Below are 14,898 nucleotides of genomic sequence, written 5' to 3'. Positions count from 1 at the left end.
CTTGATCCCATCATCCAGATCATTGATAAAGACTGGTCTTGACACTGAGCCCTGGGGAACCCCACTAGTGACCAACTGGATGTAACCCCCATTCATCACCACATTCTGTGCCCAGCCATCCAGACAGTTCTTCACCCAGTGAAGAATACACCTGTCCAAGCCATGAGAAGCCTGTTTCCCTTGGAGAGTGATCTGGAAAATGGTGTCAAAGGCTTTACTGAAGTCCAGGTAGACAATATCTACAGCCTTTCCCTCACACAGCAGACAGATAAGCTGGTGTCATAGAAGGATACCAGCAAGGATCTCTGTCTAAGCAGAGAAATCCTTAGGATTTCCTAAATCCATTCTGTTTAGGCCCAAATCTGGCATATTCAGTATGATAGCAGTCAAACAATCTGCTGCATGACCTTTCCACAGAATGGTAACTATCCTTAGTCCTACTTTGTTGCTAAGATATTTACAGAAACATTCTAAGTACCTTTTATGTCAGTAGTCAGAGTAAGTTCTAGTTGGGCTTTGGGCCTTCTAATTTTCTCCCTGCATAACCTCACAACATCCTTGTAGGCATCCCTCAGTTGACTGCCCCTTCTTCCAAAGGTCATAAACTCTTTTTTTTTCTCTGATTCCCAGCCAAAGCCCTCTGTTCAGTTAGTTTTGTCTCCTCCATCACTGGCTCGTGTTTTAGCACACTGGAAGGCCTGCTCCTGCACCTTCAGGATTTCCTCCTTGAACAGTGGTCCTGGACTCCTTCGCCCCTCAGGGCTGACTCCCTGAGTCAGGGCTCTGTCAACTAGGCCCCTTGATAGGCCTAAGTCTGCCCTTTGCAAGTCCAGGGTGGCAGTTTGCTGAACCCTCTTCTTACCTGTCCAAGAACTGAAAACTTTAATTTCATGACAGCTGTTCCTAAGATGACCTCTGACCACCATGTCACCCACCATTCCTTCTCTGCTCACAAACAGCAGGTCTAGCAGGGCATCTTGCCTCACTGGTTCATACATCAGCTGTGTGAGGAAGTTGTCTTCCACACACTTCAGAAACTTCTAGGCTGTTTCCTCTCCAATGTATTGAATTTCCAGCAGACTTGTGCTAAGCTGAAGCCCCCTACAAGAACAAGGGCTAGTGAGACTTCTTTGAGCTGTTTATAGAATATCTCATCTGCTTCCCCATCGTGGTCGGGCAATCTCTAATAGATTCCATGCACAATAGCTACCTTGTCATCTTTCTCTGATCCTTACTCATTAACAGTCAATCCTCTTGTCACCATTGTTAAGATCTAGACAACTAAATCATGCCCTAAAGTAGAGGGCTACCTCACTGCCTCTCATTCCTTGCCAATCTATTCCAAAGCATTTATAGCCCTATACTACAGCACTGTAGTTGTGCAAGTCTTCCCATCACGTTTCCATGATGGCAACTCTGTCATGGTTTTTGTCCTGTGCAAAGGCTTCCAGCTCCTTCTGTTTGTTGCCCATGCTGTGTGCATTGGTGTACCTGTACTTGGACTACTGATCCCACTGCCTTTTGGGGGAAAGAAGCCCTGAGTCCTTTGTGACCATTCCTAAGGTCCATGGTTTCTAACACATCAATAACCCTTGTGCCTTTGCTGCCACATAGATCTCCATCCTCTACCTCTATCGAGAGAAGAGACCAAAGGACTTTGCTAGGACACTTTCATTAATTCAACATATTTTCAATTTTTGATCAAGAACTACCATATTTCTGCTGTCTGAGCAAAAGTGAGATATTTCTTGAGTTACTTCACAGATTTTACAACCAATCACCTAAATATCATATTTTTTCATACTCTTAACTAGTCTTTGACAAAACATTCAGCTAAAGACTGCTTAAGCAATAAAAGGTGAACTAGAAATAATTTACGTAAAAATTAATCTGCATGTTGATGTGCCACCCTTTATTTATGCCAGTCTGCTAACTTCCAGCAGTCAGCAATTCACACCAGGTATTTTTAACACAAATAAACACACAGTTCATATTAAGATTTCGTAAGGTCTTCACAAACACTCCCTCAGTACACAAATATATTACTAAACCTCTCCTTTTCATCTTAATTGTCCTCAAAATGAGGAAAACTATGTTTGTCTATGCAGCAATGATGTGTTTGAATGGTCATAGCTACCTAACAGAAAAATGCCTTAAACACTGGATAGCCTAGTGAATATTAAGCGGAAACAAACTGTATTTTCTATTTGAAAGCAAAGTGCTGAAACAACTACTTTGTACTTCACTACCTATAAGCCATATTGTGTGTTCATCACCATTTTACAGAATACTAAAGTCTACTAAAGGGACTATCAGTATCTGATGAGAAAGCAATATGTATTGGCAATCCAATAGAAAAGGGTAACAAAAGGACAAAGTATTTAAATAATTGAATTTCACAGCAGATAACTTTAGTGGGTGCCATAAAACGTGCTATATCTGTAAAAACATGAACATACTGAAGGGGAACATGGAATAAAACTGGATCAGAGGTGCTCTGGCAAAGAAAGCAGGGAGATAATAGGGATTTTGCAAAAGAATTCAGCACTGTTCCTTCTCCTTTTCTGGGCAATTACCCTACATGGCCTTCTGGGACTGTGACAACACATATATTTTTTTTCTATTTTTTTTTTTTATTGCACTGCAGGCCTACGATTTCTTTTAACATATTCAGTGGGTGACTACGTACTTTCCTTGGGTGGCTGTCCCATTGGTGTACTTCTGTGAACCTGAATTTCAGAGGATCCTATACCTCATCTGAAACTAATCTACTGTGCAAAGAAACTTCTACTTATCTCCTCACTGCACTAAAACTGTTTAAACCAGATGTGTCAAAGTTATTCTGCAAGAAGGGGCTGAATTCCACATTTAATTATGCCCCATGGAGCAGGTCATAAACCTCATGCTATCACTGACAAACTGTTTTTGATCCCTCTTGAAGAGAAGCTGCTTTGGCCCAATGACTAAACACAAAAAACAGACCTATACAAAAAATAAAAATGTTTTAGACTTGCTTTGTAAACACAAGGAAAATAATTGGAGAAGAAAATGGCATTAGATGTTAATGTAGCATTGACTGACAAACAGTATAATGGGATAGAAAACAGCTAGCAGTGTGGAAGCAGAACTAGTGCAAGTTTCCACTTTTTGGGAAGTATCCCATTTGCCTCATTCTGCAACAGAATGACTTGAAGAAGTTTACAGCCTTCGCATATTACAGTGCACTGTAAAAGACCATGGAAACATCCTAGAACAAACATCTCTCTCTGAAAAGAAAGGAAGGTACACTGAAAGATGCAGAATTTCACTGATTCTGTTTACAGCAAAGATATCTTTATCTTCCAGCTCCAACAGCAGTGTTAGTACCTCCACTGGGAACAAAAACCTGCAGCTTAGAAATGAGAAAAAAATTGGACAAGGACATGGCTAGCAGAAAAAAAGAAGAAAAAAAAATCAAGATGGCTTGTTAAATCCAGTACCTAACTTACACTTTCTCCATCTTTTCAACCCCATGCATCACTGCATTTGTTTGAGAATTTTTCATACCTCTCTACAGTACAAAGCTCCATCACTGCTTCATACCTTATTTGCTGTTGACAGCCTCCCCTCAAATGTCTTCTTAAATTATTGTCTGGTTTAAGCAAAAAAAAAAGTCATATTTTTTTGCTAATACTGGTGGACTACATGGCTTTGGACTGCTGCTTTTTGAACACTTTCTACAACAAATCATGTGACTTGGACTGGCAGAATTTAAATCCTTCTGTGTTTTGAAAATTTATCACAGATCTTTCAAAAGCAATGCTAGGTCACTATTAGGTACGTAAATAAAGGACCTTTGCTTTTCGTGGATGAGGGCAGTCATGGCATCCAGTTTTCTATCACCTATGATATTCTGCTAACAGCAAAAAGATACACGTTACAAGAATGAGACAGAAAAGACTGTTTTTAAATGATCTTAGAAATATCATTACGTTAGGACTTCATGGAAGCATTGCTGCCTAATGTGTTTATGTGGTACAGAACATTTCACTCCAGTGCAGGAGAGCTTCAGCCTGAACTCAGCTTGATAGCTTCAGCAAGGCTTCCTTCAGGCAGCATGCCCATTAGGCTGCAATCTATCACAACTAAACTGTACTCCTCAGGTACTTGCTATACACTACAGCCAGGAATGAAAAATTCCAAGTTGAAGTGACATGTAGGTTCAAAATGTTTCAGGTAGTTTCAGTTAGGTAATAGCTACTTACCAAGGATGAAACCTGTGGCCTGGCAGAGCATTTGCCTTGAGCAGAAAGTTTTGTCCATGATTCACTGGCAGGAATCAAGATCTCACTCATGTTCTGTTCACGGGCATCAGGGAATCCCAGCAAAGAATAACAGAACCTCTGAAGCTCACTCAGTGTGACTTCAGGCAGAAGCCTGGAATAACACCTTTACCTGTCAGGTTAGTTGTGCCTTTATCTCCATGAGTCTAGAAAATCCCTGCAGGGAGACTCCATAACTCCTCTGTCTGAGTGCAACCATGTTGTCCTGGGGAATGCCCAGACTCTCCCAATGCCCAGACTGAGACACCCAACACACAACTTCTGGCTATTACTCCTTATGTCACCTGGCTTTACCATGAAGAGTTTGATTTCATTATCTTTCTAACTGCTTCTCAAGTATTCTTACCGCATCTTAGCCTTCTCTTTGCCAGACTAGAGAAGCTCAGCTTCCTTGCAGTCTCTCTTGATTGAAGTGGGTCCTGGTTACCCAGGCAGCTTGCCACTGGACCCTTCTCACTTTCTCTACATTGCTGCTGACTTGAGGACTCCGACTGAAATGCAGTATCCACAGAGGAAGACAAAGGGCACAGCAACTTGAGTGCAGCTCGGCAGAGCTGCTGCTAACACCCAGAACAAAATTTGGACAACTCATTCATGGTACTAATCACTCATGTGCAATCTGTGCAATGAAAATGTAACCAGAAAGAGAGAGATCCAGATGGTAGTGGCTAGATCTGAAATGTAATTAGTTCAGTCAATACAGTAGTGTATTTTTAGATCTTCCACTAGTCAAAACAAGTGATGTTGCTCAAGCAAATTTAACATTGCTTAAAAAAAAGACAACAAAAACCAAAAAACAAAACAAAACAAAACAAAACAAAAAAGATTGCAAAAACTGTTTGCATGTCAATTCTATAGAGACTTTTCAGACAACTTAGGCAAGAGCTGGAAAGCATATTTTAATTCATACAATGGCTAAAGGTAGGAGCACTGCCAGAAAATATGATTTGGAACAATTCTTGGAATACAGAGGTTCATCTGTTTTGCAAAAGAAAGAATCAGAAGCACATTAAGTATAAGCAGCTATTTTAAACTTGCCAATTAAACAAGAACACCAATAGCTAACAGATGCAGTTATTTGCAAATGGTTTCAGCAAAACACACATACTACATGTGACAAAACCTGATTGAAACTTGTGTCCCAGTGGAGACACGACTACAATGCAGACATATCTATTAAACTCAGCATTTGTCTAAGGGCTATTACATTAGTTATTTAATTTGTGTTTCAGTAACAGTATCTTTCAGATGCAAAGTTGGAAAGTAGAAAAATTAATCTAGATTGTCATTTCCCAGAACTATTTAAACCACTCAACAGAAAACATGCCTTTGGAATTTTTCAGCATGGACTAAGAAAAACTGTTCCTACTCTGAAGGATCTCTTTCCAAAAAACAGACCTAATTGTTTCCAAACACACCTCAGAATACTGAGGAAACCCAAACCTTCACAAAGCAGTTTAAACACTGTGGCTTTGATTATCATTGACACATAACATCCATTACATTGTTTAGGTCTGTTTTGATAAGTGTTACACAAACACAGTAAGAGTGAAAACACAAGAGGAACACATATCATCTGGGAGGAATGAAAAGAAGGAGACATCAGCCAAGTAACAAATGGCTACTTCATGTCTCGAGCTGTTTAAGTGCCAAATTTCAAGAAGAAGGAGCCTGGGAGTAGGGTATGAACTTCCAGAGGAAGGGCAACTAAATGGAACATCCCTATGAGCAGGACATCACAAGGAAAAGGTACTGTAAGGAAAGTCAAAAAGGCTCATACTGGAGAGCAAGAAAACTAGCGAAAAGCTAGATGAGTACATTCTACTTATAAAACAATACTGCTAAGTTTAAAATAATTTTTTCTATTTGAGAAATATGAGTCCAAGGGTTTTTTATGGAGGGAGACCGACACCAAGAGGAAAAAAACCCAACAAAAACTGCACAGATCCACCCCACCTCCCTCGAGAAATGAGACAAAGCAGTTAGGAACTGCGTTATCCATTTCAAGAAGTGCATAAGGTAAGCTACAGTGGTTTATGTTATGGTGCATTTCAGTGGTTAGAAATCTTCACTGGAGTGGTGAAGAGTCCCATTTGCTCAATACAGAATAGTGGCGGTAGCCAAGATAACAGTGATAAACCACTTTAAAATGTCTGGTGCACCACAAGAGAGCTGTGTTTCAATGACATCAAAAATACATGGCAAACCACCCATTAAAATCATTCATTCAAAACACAGTTTGACAGTTTTCATGGGGCCAGTTTAAGATTATGGATTTTTATTTATTTAAGCATTTTTGTGAAGTGACAAGCCCTTTTGTACATAGCCTGAACTATGACAGTTTTCTAAATTACTGGAAACACAGCTCAACTTTTGTTGTCTTTATCTTTTGCTTTCACTTTTTGCCTAAAAAATTTTATGAAATATTCTTAGTTTCTGCCACCTTCTACCCATATTAAGCAACCTAGGATTGTAAACGAGGGCAGAGTTTTCAGGCTGAATGCAGCGTAATCTCCACTCCCCTAATCATGCAGAACCTCCTCCGCCTCACATCTGCAGGCCTGGAGCATCGCCAGTGGCAGGTCTGTTTTTCACAGCATCATTCCTTCAATGCCTCTGGGGATTTCCTACAGAAGATAATTTTGACCGTATCTTACTAAAAGTTGATGCCCTTTGATGGCATCAGGTTGATAGTTTGATAGCCTGTGCAAATTTGGTTGACTGTCTTGCTTAATTTCTAGAATTACTGGCATTCTCAGTAATAAAGAAACAAACCCCTTGATTCACACTACCATGATGACTAGCAATTTTGGCAGCTCTGCAGTTCAGACCCAAGGCTGAAGTGGCACAGGAGTAAAACCACTGTTTCCTGTTCTGCAAACTGGCTTTTGAAGTCATGGCTGTAACACACTGGGAAGACAGCTTCTGAGCATAAACACAGGACAGTTTTTAGGACTAACCATCATGCTCACTCCACAGAGTCTGAACCAAGATTAAAATAATATTTGCATCAAGAGAAACTATAGCTGCAAAGAGAGCTAATTTTGTGCTAGTATGCTTGGAATATTATACCTGAACTTGCTCAGAAAGTATGTACTTTAACACAAAATTAGCTTTGGGTGTAACTATTATTTGTTTTTCAGCAGAACCTGCAAACAACTTCTATTTGTTTGCCCCTAAATGTAACAAAAAGATGTCCTCCACACCCATAAAGTTTTATTTTAGGAGCCAGAGGCTTCTGAAAGACCCAGGTGAGCTAAGAGCTGGCTCTCATCTTCCTCCAACCACAAATGGAAAGGTGGAAAGTCCTAAAGAAGGAACAACCCTAATCCTATTACTCTTTTGCTGCTTCCACACCATGCCAGCCAAGCACCTCAACCGCAGTCACATTCACTGTCTCCCTCTTGCGGGATTAATGGCCCTTTCCTTGTTCTGTCAGAAGGTAGTACTCCCATCAGGAAACTTCCTCCGATTTAGCTAGCATCAGATTTATCTGAGATTACTGGTTTTTTGCTCCTTTGTTTTTGCTTTTTGGCAGGACTTTACAATATTTTAGAACTTAAAATTCATTTGCTAAATACTATTTGTGATTACTCATTCTTTCTGCAAGATTATCATATTTCAAGCACTGCTCCAATTCTACCAAATACTGAAAATCACTTGGGAATATCTGAATTAATATTTTCCATCATATGAATAAGAGAAACAATAATTTTAAAGAAAATTAGTTTATATACTTCATCTTTACTTTTCATTTTTTGTAAATTAGATTTGGAATATTTTTATAAATGTTAACATTCCTCTATTTCAAGTGAGAAACTAATAGTTTTGTAGGTATTAAACCAAAAATCTTGGCTGAACTGCTAATAACTGAATAGCTGAGTTTGTGCGTGTGTGTATGTGTATATATATATATATATATATATATATGTATGTGTGTGTGTGTGTGTGTGTGTGTGTGTGTATGTATATGCATGCATGCATGCACAAAAAGGCAACACCCGGAGGTTAAATTATCTCTACAAGAAGATTCTCCATTATTAATTTTTTGTCATGGTAGAATCTATAAACCCCACAAGAGACTGGGGCCCCACTGCAGGATGTGCTGTACAGACATCTATTAGAACTCAGTTACAGCCCAAGAGAGTTTACAAATGTGTATTTCTCCTATGATGCACATAAATACAGTGTAGCTGTTCAGTTCTTCAAAACTAGTCTGAATAATACCCTTGAGAGCATAGACTATCAAGAAATTACTATGATTTGAGTCTGACTATTCATGTATTTTTTTAAAGACTAAGTAGCACTTCAGCTTAAAAACATTTTGAGTAGTGTATTAAAAGACAAACATCAAACAGACTTTTAACACTTTTATAAAAGAAAGCCCAACTAAAAATCAATCAAGTTTCTAACTACTGAAAAAGTCAAAACAGGAGTGCTGTTGCAATGGCAAATTCTTTTTTTCACATGGAAAGAGGTGGAGTAAACATTTCAGTTTAGCTTTAAGCCAAGGAAAATAAATCAATCTCTTACACTATCAAGAATAAAAAATAACTTGGTGGGTCTTCTCTGTTTCACCCATCTCACAGTGTTTTTATTGATAATGACAACAGCTCATGTGACACACACACTCGGTAATTATTCCGTTTTACTGCATTGCATGATGCACAGCTGTTGACTTACACCCATTGCAATAGATACAGATACAAACAGAATAGATACTACAGAACAGAGGCTCAGCCCCACAGCTTAAAATGCATGTGTAACAACAAAAACAGCAGATGGATGCAGACAAATTCCAAAAATAAGATAAAGCTGGTCAGAATATTCTCAGCACAGTGGCAGATAGTTATCTGCCTATATATCTGCCTATATGGTCTTCTACATCTGTCTACATAAAACAAATATATATGGCAAACTCCTTTTGAGGCATACACAGAGGATGAAGATGCTTGTTTAAGTGTTAGGCCAGCAATGGACTTTATCATCATAAACAGTTAGAATACTTCACATAGGCCTGCAAACATTCCTATTTAAACGTTTCTTTTCATAAGAACTGAATGAATGAATAAAGACCTCTCTCTTTCTTAATATGCAATTGGATTCCACGAGGAGTCGCCAGCCAATCAATTCTCTTTTTTTTTTTAACCTCTAAAAAAGACCCAACAAAAACCCCCAGCAACCAAACCAACCAAATGCCCCCCCCACACACCCCCTCCCAAAAAAACCGCAAAAACCAAAACCAACCATCCACTGAACAAAACCCCTCAGTGCATCAACAGCATTTATCAGTCAAATGGGTACCATATATGGGTCCTGTGTATGTCTAATTATTACAGTGGCAGTGACAAGAATATCAAAACATAATTTTAAGAGCATATGAATAAAAAGATTCACAAGTCTTAAAATGATGATTCTTTACTGGAAAGCTACTGACAGATTCCCTCTGATCTGGTTTCAGATTTGCATGAGTAAGCTACTGAGTTGGTAACCCTTTAAGTATAAATCTTTAAGGGAAACTGGCAGTAGTAGTTAATGTAAATACAACACAACTGTTCTCAAAACTATCAGTTGAAAATTTTTCACATTTTTGCCATTTCCTGACCAAAAGCAGCACTTCCTGTTCATTTACTAAGTGCTACACTCCCAAGATTAATTTCATGGCATCAAGGATACTAAAATGTAAGATTTTTACCCTCAAAGAATGTAAATATTAAAATTATTAAATAAATTAGAAGATTAAGGTCCCTAGGATCAGAGAGGAAATGTCTGTAACTTTGCTTTTCATCCATACATCTCTCCCTCCCTTCTCTTTCTCACTTATCTTGCTCCTTTTCCACCATCTCTCCAGAACTCAACAGGAGATCAAAAGATGTTCCACCCACAGTAAATCAAGCTAGAGGCTGCCAGTTGAGAACACAGCCAAGCCACAACTGCAGGGGAAACGAACACAACTGCACTTATATCAGCAACAGAGGTTAATAATTTTTAAAGGACAGAAGTCCCATTTTCACTGGTTTCACAATTACAAAAATGGAGTCTATGGTTTAGACATACAATAAACAAGGTTAAAACATATTATTAATTTTAAAAAAAATAACTCAGAAGCTGTTTTCATTGTTCTAGGAAAATACTATTTTTTGAAACCTGTTCTTTTTAAATGTTTAAGTTTATATCCAGCATGATTCACTAATTTCTATTAACATGTCTGCAAGTGTAACAATATCCGTATCCTTTTCAAGCTGTGTGAATGTGGGATTTTTTCCAGCGTTTTCTTTAAAAGTTTAGCTGGCTGTTTTATAATTTGTCACCTTTTGTCTTCTTTCAGCAGTATGTCATTAAGTCTTTAATTTGGCGTTTCCTGTTGTCTGCAGAGGGATATATGCTGTTTTAAATCCAAAGGACTGCAGACATAGATGGTGGGTAAAATCTGTGAACCATAAGTAAATTCGTATAAGGAACATACAAAAAAGATTGTTCTTCAGTCAGACTTAAGCCATTACTTTCTTCAAAAGAAGAAAAGACGCAAGTTAAGAAAAAGGCACCGCCAAAGACCTTCTGCCCAAATGTGCATCTCCATGAAGTTTCCTGCTGAGTGCATATGAATGCACTGCGATCTGGGAAAAGGATCCAAATAGGATTTCAAACATCCAAAAATTTTAACTCAAACATTTAGGTATTTCGCCATGCTGCTATTCATTCATTCACTGATTTTTTTTGTCTTAGTTTAAAGAGATGCTAAACAAAAGGAGAAGAGCTCTACATGTATTTACATTCCAAAACTAAGCTCCCCTTACCACCCCCCTAGTCTGTCATCCCTTCATAGCTAAACAAACCGTAAAGTCTAGCCCTATGTCCTTGAAGCAAAGTCACAAACACAGTAACAGAAAAGTTTGGTCTTTCAAGGAAAAAAAAAAGACAAAAAGCGGTTTTAATCTATTATAGCTGCCCATGCTGTTTTGACACCATGTGCAGATAATATGTGCAGACTGAACTGGTGGAGGAGTGGTATCAAATTATTTATTATTTTGGCTCTTAGTAAGCTTACTAAGCTTTGACAATTTCCCAGTCATGAATAGCTATTCCTGTCCTACTGCTAAGACTTACTCTTAGATGCAAGTGATACATTTACCAAAACAATTTCCCAAACAAAACCAGAGGCTAAATATTTTGCCATGTAAACGGCAGGCAAGGTCGATGGTTAGCTCTCTGCAGCTGAGGGGTTTCCACATAGATGAAGCCTGACAGACCCAGCCGCCTGTGCCACAAGCAGCTGCAGGGCCCTCTTAGGAGCCGCTGGGTGCTTCAGCCAGGGCAGGTGACATGCTGTAAACATCAAAACCTGCCATGTTTTCTCCACTTCTGACACAATACTTTTCACACAGTACATACAGGCAAGGGGCTGTATCTTTCCCAAGGAGGTGAGAATCTAAACAACATTAGAAAGGTACATCATTCTTCTGAGAAACTCCACAGTACTCTGTTTGTGCTGAACTCTTAACAGCACGTGTTGTCTCTGGAGGAAGAGGCAGCAATACCCCATTTGAGGCAGAGCAAAGCATGAAAACAGTGTGAAAGACTCAGTGGATTACAAAGGAAGTTCCTTCCCATGAAGAATACACTTAACCCACCTTCATAACAAATTATATCGTCTTCTGTTTGTGAATCATATTTTAAACTGCAGTATAGTATATAAAGATAAAAGATTTAAACATAGGAATTTTACTATAAAGTTATTTATTCTTATTGTGAAAATGCAAAAATATATCTACAGAACAAGGCCTCTGATGAGAGTGACAAACATTATATTGGAAACATTTACAAAATTACATCTTCTAACATTACTAACAATCTGTTGAGATCACTGCTACAAGGATGACACCTTGAATTACATCCTGTTCCATTTCAGTTCTTCTGATGAAACAGTGCTAAGCACCACCTTTTTGAGCATTAAACATGTAACAAAATTTTTCCTAGGCTGCTGCTAAAATAGATTAGACTTTCTGACCATTTCCATGATATGTGTTTTGCTTTGTTATTCACATCCAGCCTTAAAAGTTGAAGGATTCCAGAACCTGACTTTCCATCTGGCTTGTTTGGAAAAGTTCTGGCCTTTTCTGTGCCAAAAATACAGGAGTTTTATGATCTTGAAAGTTGTAAAGGTTGAATTGATTTTTGCTATCAAGTATGAGGCAGAAATTTATAAACAATGTTTATATAACATATTTAATTTATATTAATATCATTTTAAAGAGCCTTGATTTATATGCTTATTATTTAATAAATATACTTAAAAGGTTTTCTGAAGCTGTATGCTATCATGAACCCAAAAGGAAAATTTTCCTAGAAATGGTCAAAACTGCTGCAAAGACAAATTTGTGTGGGGAGGGTATTCTGAAATTGTAGAAGTACTACACTTATTCTATCCAACCCCCCCACAGACTCCTTTCAAAGTGGACTAAAAAAGACTCCTAACATTCTCTCAGAGAGCTACTGTAGAAGATCTATTCCTTGACAGATATTTTGGGCTGATTCTTCATGTAGACAAGCCTTATGTGATACCTTTCTTGGCATAGTTCCTAATGTTACATCATCCACCACAATGCTTCATTCTTTTGTAAACAATTTTGTGGGTAGACAAAGGTATTCTTTATCCCAAGTCCTCTAAACTCTTATATACTTCTCATCCATGGAAGGCTTTGTGTATATAAAGTTTTTCATTAAGCATTTGTATAGAAAATGTGAACTCTGAACATTACTTTGTCATACTCCAAAGATTGTCACTAATATTCTTCCTTGGTACAAGGAAATTTTCCATCCAAATTAAAAAGAAAGTTCCCTAACTGTATTCTTTTTAAAAAACAAACACTGAAACTTGCAGTTTCAATCTACGACATTATGTATTTAGAACTCCAGAAACACATAATCTTTAGGACTCAACTTGAAATAGTTCTTTTCCCCCACTTTATAATAGAAAATTACCTATTCTGATATAGTAGTTGTACTGCTAATCCAAAACATAACAGGGTGCATTGAAATGATGATAGAAAACATGTGCAACTGTGCAGATATATCCATCAAGAGAAAGCCTTCCAGTAACTTTAAGACAGAAAACAGCAAATTCTAGACTCCAAAGGGAAAACAAAAGAAATAAAATGTAATTTCACACTTTGTCAAATGAGAAACTACAAAATAGGTAAGTAAGATGTCTCACTCTTTTCAAAAGAGGCCAACTTTGCCAGCCAGCCTACTCCAGTCAAAATAATAGAACATATCACTTGGCAGCCTTCACTTCCCATGTAATAACCCTGTCTTATCCTTATCTGCTGGGATTATCAACATTGCATTAAAAGATGATTGTATTTCACTCAAAAGTTTGAAACCTTTAATATGGAATTGCAATAATTGATTGTGTTTCACATATATCATCGAATATATCCCAACATACATTAAAGATGCAACACAATCATCATTTTCCTATCTCCATAAACAATTTCAAGAGACATTGGCAAATCACTGTTGTTTTGCAACATGCTAAACTAAGTTTGAGCACACAAAAAAACCAGGTCTGCTGGAAATCAATTATTCAGTCTCAGAGGATGGTAAGGCCAAAATATGTAAAACCATTTATTAAAATAATGTCCTCAACATGACAACAAATGGGGCATTGCAGAAAACAAAACTCTTCTGGACATTGTCACAAGGCTGTTCATGACCTGGTTAGAGAAGGTGCTCAAAGGCATGACGTGGGAAGCCTTGAAAAAAGATACATGCAGTCATACACCATGACAAAGTGATTATTTTTTTTGACTCTGCAGTCTGCATGATTTCCATCTGCTGTTTATTCATTCTCTTCACCCTCATCCACTCATTTACATGTTGTTAGAAATAGACACATTTTATGTCTAGCTGTTTTACAGTCCAGCTTTGTTCTCTTGCTTCCCTCTTTCCCACCCACACTCTAAAAGTCTTCTAGATTTTTCTAACAGCTTTTTTTCTACACTGTCAACCTGGTTGCTAATGTGCAGAAGACTACCACAGCAGTTCTAATAATTGAAGCTTTCTCTTCTTGCATCCAGCCTCCTAGACACATCATTCCACTAAACCTTTCCATCTGGCCTATAGGATTTTCATGTATTTGTAGGTGAGAGAAACATACATGCAAGAATGCAAACCGAAACTAGCCACCTAGCATGTGCCCTGTGAAAGAACATACTCGTATTAGTCAGCAGGCACTGCTTATTGGCTTATTCTTCCTCTAATAAAAAAAAGTATTCCAAGAGTCTACTGCAATTTCTGGGTCCAAGCTGGCTTGAACATCATTCCTTCGCAGTCCATATCAATAAATTGTGCATCAAACCAGTCGCCGGAATACTGTCTCTGTCTTGTTATTTAAAACAAGATTAGAGCTCTTCCTCTAAAACACAAGGCTTAGCAGTGAAGTCCCTTCACATGTTAACAAGGCAACTCCACACCAATAAACATCCTTTGCCCCTGAAATTTCAATGTTATAAGAGCAAGTATGCAGAAGCAAGTGAAATGGGGGGATGGGAAGGGAGGGTTTATACAGACTGAA

The 14,898-nt window shown here is 38.1% G+C and overlaps 1 protein-coding gene across 6 annotated transcripts in view; it reads right to left on the bottom strand.

Moving 5' to 3' along the window:
- The window catches only part of ARL15 (ADP ribosylation factor like GTPase 15), a 223,110-nt gene that overhangs the window by 66,429 nt on the left and 141,783 nt on the right, over nt 1-14,898 (bottom strand). Inside the window, exon 8 of one of the 6 annotated variants that reach the window (XR_008842518.1) lies at nt 4,245-4,416. The exons of 3 other annotated variants lie outside the window; for them this stretch is intronic. Coding sequence is in view for 2 of the 3 variants with exons in the window: in XM_056513349.1 (XP_056369324.1) it covers nt 10,669-10,752 (84 nt within the window). In the remaining variant the exon portion in view is untranslated. Of the gene's footprint in view, nt 1-4,244; nt 4,417-9,600; nt 10,256-10,648; nt 10,753-14,898 lie in introns of those variants that run through there. 2 more of the 6 variants (XM_056513350.1, XM_056513349.1) reach the window with 2 other exon arrangements.

Source organism: Oenanthe melanoleuca, chromosome Z (assembly GCF_029582105.1).
Source record: "Oenanthe melanoleuca isolate GR-GAL-2019-014 chromosome Z, OMel1.0, whole genome shotgun sequence".
In the NCBI taxonomy this organism is placed as follows: Eukaryota; Metazoa; Chordata; class Aves; order Passeriformes; family Muscicapidae; genus Oenanthe; species Oenanthe melanoleuca.
This window is presented reverse-complemented; position numbering and strand designations above follow the sequence as displayed.